The 6,008-nt window shown below is 50.6% G+C and overlaps 1 protein-coding gene across 3 annotated transcripts in view; it reads right to left on the bottom strand.

Annotated features, from left to right (window-relative positions):
* OVOL2 (ovo like zinc finger 2) overlaps positions 1-6,008 on the bottom strand; it is a 36,702-nt gene that overhangs the window by 15,409 nt on the left and 15,285 nt on the right. For all 3 annotated transcript variants that reach the window (XM_037732862.1, XM_017512675.2, XM_037732863.1), the window contains one exon: positions 1,873-2,062. In XM_037732862.1, coding sequence (XP_037588790.1) covers positions 1,873-2,062 — 190 coding nt within the window. The remainder of the gene's footprint in view (positions 1-1,872; positions 2,063-6,008) is intronic.

The raw sequence follows: 6,008 nt of genomic DNA, 5'->3' as shown, positions 1-6,008 counted from the left end.
AAAAAAAAAAAAAAAAAAAGGAAAAATTTTTAAAAAGGAAAAAAGAAATATTTTAGGATGCCAGCCACTCTCTAAGGTGGCAGATACTCTTTCCAGACCAGGCAGGCAGCTCAGCCAGTTCTCTAAGAGCAATTGAGCATGATATGAACTAGAAAATAGGATGCAGAGGCCTAAGAAGGAAACTGTATGGGGGCTGAGTAGCTGGGAGCCCCATCTAGAGGGAGGAAAGAGCATGTTCCCATCCCTACCAAAATACCAGGACTGAAAGAGCTCGAGGGCTGCAGATAGCAAACCATTTTATTTTTCCTTGAGACAGGGTCTTGCTCTCTTGCCCAGGCTGGAGTGCAGTGGCACAATCATAGCTCACCATAGCCTCAAACTCTTAGGTTCAAGCAATCCTCCGGGCTTAGTCTCCCAAGCAGCTAGAACTATAGGCATGCACCACCACGCCTGGCTAATTTTAAATTTTCTTGTGGAGACCGGGTCTTTTGATGTTGCCCAGGCTGGTCTCCAATTCCTGGCCTCAGGCAATCCTTCCACCTTGGCCTCCCTAAGTGCAAGGATTACAAGCATGAGCCACTGCACCCAGCCTGTAGATGCCGAATTCTGTAAGTTTGTTGGGAGGGTGGCTGGTAGCCCGGATAGGGTGGAATGGGTTAAGATGGGATGGGATAAGATGTGCTGACTGGGTTGGAGTGAGATGGGCTGATCTAAGGTGGGCTGTGATAGGAGGAGACGGGACGGGAGGTGATGGGCTGAGAATTGGATGGGGATTTGAAGATGGGGCCCACATTGTAAAGGCCTTTACACGAAGCCCAACAAGATGAGAGATGAGGAGTCTGGATTTCGTTCTGCTCAGAGCTGGAGATTTCTTAGCAGGGAAGTAGAGTCCTTGGAATTCTCATGGAGAGATCACTCTGGCAGAGGTGTGGATGATGGGGCTCAGGCGGGAGAGCATGGAGGCCAGGTGTTTCTAAGATAGAAGCAGTGAGGCCGAGACCAGAGGCCAAGGACACCCCCAGGACTCTGTGAAGAACTGGAACTGGGGAGAACCTGGATTCCCTTTCTAAGTCAGGAAACTGAGGCAAGTCCAAGGAGAGCCAGACGCTCACCCACCAGGTCCCAGTGGGAAGCTCAGGTCAGCTCTAAAGGCAATGAGCTCCTTTTTGTCTCTCAGAAGGAACGTGATGCTATCCAGAGACAGGCTTATGTCCCAAGAGAGAAGCATCAAATACTCATGGTGGGACCACAAGAACCACCTTCCATCAGCCAGGACCAAGGGGCTGAGCTATGGCAGCCCCCATGTGTGTATCATGCATCATGATTCTCAGAATACTTCCAGCCAGGGATTTGTTTTGAGGCTTGCTAGAAATCACAGTATCTCCATTTTACAGGGTGAAAGGCTACCAAAGGTGGCTCACCCAGCCCAAGGTGACACAGCCAGCATGTGGCAGCGTCAGGAGGTGAACACAGAAGGGCTGGCCCCAACGCCCCATCATCTTGTGATCTTTCTTTCTTTCTTTTGAGACAGAGTGTTGTACTGTCACCCAGGCTGGAGTGCAGCGGTGCGATCTTGGCTCACTGCAACCTCCGGCTCCCAGGTTCAAGTGATTCTCCTGCCTCAGCCTCCTGAGTAGCTTGGATTACAGGCGCCCACCACCAAACCCAGCTAATTTGTTTGTTATTTTTATTAGAGTTTCACTATGTTGGCCAGGCTGGTCTCAAACTCCTGACCTTGTGATCCACAGCTTGTGATCTTTCTAGAAACACAACATTGTTCCACGCTCTTGACCTGGTTCTCTGGTGGGAAAGAAGCAGGACCTCTTGGCCAGAATAACAAAACAGAGAACAAAGCACGCGCCCCCTGCTCACCTGTGTGCGTGCGGACGTGCCTCTTCAGGTCGAAGGTGTCATTGAAGCCCTTGCCGCAGAAGGCGCACAGGTGTCTCTTCACCTGGTTGTGGCACTTGAGGTGACGGTTGAGCATGCGCTGCAGGCGGAAGCCCTTGCCACACAGGTCGCAGCTGTGAACCACCGAGTCGCTGCACGTGCCTGTAGTGAACTGGGGGCAGAGGGAGGCCATGAGGATCCCCTGACGGGCAGGCACAGCCAGTGGGCTCACACAGGAGACCCACCTCCCTGTGTCTTGAGGCTTGCCCTGTCTGCGGCTTCTGCCTCCTGAAAATTTCAAACAGGTTTTGGCTTTGGGGAAGGTGAAATAACAACTGGCATTTCCTTTCACTTTTTTTTTTTTTTTTTTTTAGATGGAGTCTCATTTTGTTGCCCAGGGTGGAGTGCAGTGGCTCAATCTCAGCTCACCGCAACTTCCATCTCCTGGGTTCAAGTGATTCTTCTGCCTCAGCCTCCCGAGTAGCTGAGACTACAGGTGAGCACTACCATGCCCAGCTAATTTTTGTATTTTTAGTAGAGACAGGGTTTCACCATGTTGGCTAGGCTGGTCTCGAACTCCTGACTTCAAGTGATCCATCTGCCTCAGCCTCCCAAAGTGCTGGGATTACAGGCATGAGCTGTAATCAGTTATAAAGGATCTGATTTGGCAACATTAACGTCACATGTTCAAAGGTTACCAAATCAGACAGTAAAACTGAAGACATCGTTTTCATCAGGCAGGGAGTCCAGACCCAGGTCTGGTTGTGGTTTTACTGATAACAAAGCTGCTTTACAAAATGATAATTGTATTCATTTATGATTTTGTGGGTCAAGACAAAAGCCAGCTCTCCCACTTTTCATTCTCCCCTTCTTCCTTAGAACAGACCTTCGACTTCTAGCTGGGCACACTGTCTTACTGCATCCTACAGGCATGTGACAGGGCACGGATGTCAGGCCCCTCCACATCTCGTGTTGAAATGTGATCCCCAGTGTTGGAGGTGGGGCCTGGTGGGAGGTTATGGGGGCAGACCCCTCATGAATGGCCTCTGCCAGTGGTAAAGAACAAGTTCTTACTCACATCAGTTCACGGAAGACCTGGCTGTTTAAAAGAGCCTGGTACTTCCTCCCCTCTCTCTTGCTTCCTCCTTCACCATATGACACACCTGTTCCCCCTCCACCTTCTGCTATGAGTGGAAGCTTCCTGAGGGCCTCACCAGAAGACACCAGCACTATGCTTCTTGTACAACCTGCAGAACCATGAGCCATAAGCCTCTTCTCTATAAATTAGCCATTCCGAGGTATTCCTTATGGCAACGCAAAATGGACTAAGACAGCATGGCCATGGACTACCTGGACAATGAAACAGAAATCTCCTTGAAGGGGGGCAAACGGCACCCTCCTTCTCCTTCGCTGCTTCCTGCTGGCTAGAGCACCAACAGCCACTTCAGACCATGAGATGGAAGTGCGTGTTGAGGATGGAGGAGCAGAGAGGAGTCTGGGTCCTGATGACATCATGGAGCCTGGCATGTGACATTATAGACAGTCCCCAAAGAGAGCCATAGTCAATTCTGTCCTCCTTGTGCCTGCATCCTGCTCCATCCATCAAGAGATACAGACTGTTGTCCCTCCCTTTGAATCTGGGATCAATAGAATGCGATGAAGATGTGTCAGTTGCAGGTCTTAAGAGACCTCGCAGCTTCCACTTCTTCCCTCTCGTAAGCCAGCTGCCACATAAGAAGTCAGGCCACCATGCATGCGAGGAAGCCCAAGCTAGCCATGTGGACAGCCAAAGGCCACATGGGGGAGCACAGAGGAGCCAGATATGAAGAATGCCTCCTCATTGGACCCTCCAGCCCAACGCAGGGCTGCCACCAGCTGAGCGACCCCCGCTAATGCTACCCAGAGCAGAACTGCCTACCAGAGCTGTGCCCACGGCTTTTGTCTTGACCCACAAAATCATAAATGAATAACATTGTATTCATTGATGACAGTGGGAAAGGGAACTGTGTGCGGTTCAGCATGGCTAGCCTGAGCCTGGTCAGGACCCCACAGCTTTTTTAGCAGTAAATCCACAACCAGACCTGGGTCTGGACTCCCTGCCTACTGCTTTCCACTACCTTTGCTGCCGCTAAGGAAGAACATAGAATCTACCTCTGCGTGACGAAAATGATGTGTTCAGTTTTAGTATCTGATTTGGTAACCTTTGAACATGTGACATGAATGTTGCCAAATGAGATCCTTTAGAAGATGGATCCCGTTGCTCTGCCAAAATTCATCACTAGCAAGAAGACTGGTCCTCTCCTGACTCCACACTCTCCCAGCCTCAAATACTCTCCTCCTTCACCCACTCTGGGTATTGCCCTCCCAGGACCCAGAGTGCTCAGCTGCTCCCTTGCCAATGCAGCCTTCTCCAAATACTGCAGCCCATGACCAAAGAGCTCACTGCCGCACTTAAACCAGTGCCTCTCAGACTCCAGCATACCTATACCTCCCCTGGGGTCTTGTTAAAATACAGTTTCTGATTCAGGAGGTCTGGTAGGGTCGGATGTGCTGCATTTCTAAGCAGGGCCCAGGAGACGCCACTGCAGCTGGTGTACACGCCACACTAGCCCTCAGAAGTCATGCTATATTCCTTCTCATTCCCAAGGTTCACTAAGCACACGGTTCATCTGGTTTTCTCAACTCAACACCTTGAGGATGGTTAGCAAGCATTCAATCTCATTCCTGCCTCCCTACCTCCTGCCCTAAGTCTGTGTGTGCTAGGAGCAGGTGGCAGTATGCAGAGAGTCTCAAGGGAGGCACAAGACCCCAGAACAGGGTATTCCAGTCAGCCTCCTCCACCAGTTCTTTTTCCTTTACTTGGAGCTTAACTTGCCGCAGCTAACACTGACAAGTGCCTGATCTATGATAAGCCCTGTGCTTAGAGCTGGAGGCAATACAGTTAGAGATGACTTATCCCCAGTCCCTAGGAAGTCTAGTGAGGGGAGCAGGCAAGTCAACAGCCATTGACATCTGAGAGGACCAGGGTCCACGGGGGCACCTACCCTGGACGTGCAGTGCCAGGGAAGATGCTCCCAGAGGAAGTGAGCTCCTTAGCCAGGTAAGGATGAGGAGGAAGAGGGGCATACAGCACAGAATATTTCAGGAGTGGACAGCGGGAAAGGGGGAGCTGTGTGTGGTACAGCATGGCTAGCCTGAGCCTGGAAGAGCAGTTAATGAAGAGAGCAATGGTAGCTAAGAGCAGGATCCCCTTAGGAGTCTACCTTGAGGGCCCCACTGGGGCTGGAATATAGTCAAAGGGTAAGAAGGAGCCACTGGAAGACAAAAGAGGACCCTCACAGGGGCTGAGTTCGATGACCCAGCTGGGCGGCTGTCCTGGATCCTCAACTGCCTCACTCCCCAGAACTGCAGCTGCCCACCTCTGCCCAAGGCTTTGCTATCACCCGAGCAGATCATGTTCTCCTCCTTGCCCAGCAGTCCCCATCCTGCTCACGGCCACCCTTGAAGGGATACGAAAAGACGAAATATGTTCCACTGAGTACTTTGAGCTGCTGAAGGCCAAGTGTGCACAAGGACATTTCAGTGGTAGTGCGGGGCAATGAAGCAGAACAGTTACCCTGGTAATCCCGATTAAAATTCATAAAAACCTACAACTGTCTTTTGAAAGTCTTGGCTGGTCTGAAGGTAGTGAGTTATCTCAACTGATTGTTCACAGTCAGTTGCAGATCGAACTCCTTGTTCTACTCTTTCCCCCCTTCTCACTACTGCACTTGACTAGTCTTAAAAAGGAAAAAAAAAAAAGAAAGTCTTGTAGGATGTGCCTAAGGACTCACCAACCACAGTTCAAAAATGAACTCTCATTTAATCTTTCTGATAAATTCCCATTTTTAAAATGCTCTGGCTGGGCGCGGTGGCTCAAGCCTGTAATCCCAGCACTTTGGGAGGCCGAGACGGGTGGATCACGAGGTCAAGAGATCGAGACCATCCTGGTCAACATGGCGAAACCCCGTCTCTACTAAAACTACAAAAAATTAGCTGGGCATGGAGGCGCATGCCTGTAATCCCAGCTACTCAGGAGGTTGAGGCAGGAGAATTGCCTGAACCTAGGAGGCGGAGGT

The sequence above is a fragment of the Cebus imitator genome, unplaced genomic scaffold (assembly GCF_001604975.1).
Source record: "Cebus imitator isolate Cc_AM_T3 unplaced genomic scaffold, Cebus_imitator-1.0 Scaffold475, whole genome shotgun sequence".
In the NCBI taxonomy this organism is placed as follows: domain Eukaryota; kingdom Metazoa; phylum Chordata; class Mammalia; order Primates; family Cebidae; genus Cebus; species Cebus imitator.
This window is presented reverse-complemented; position numbering and strand designations above follow the sequence as displayed.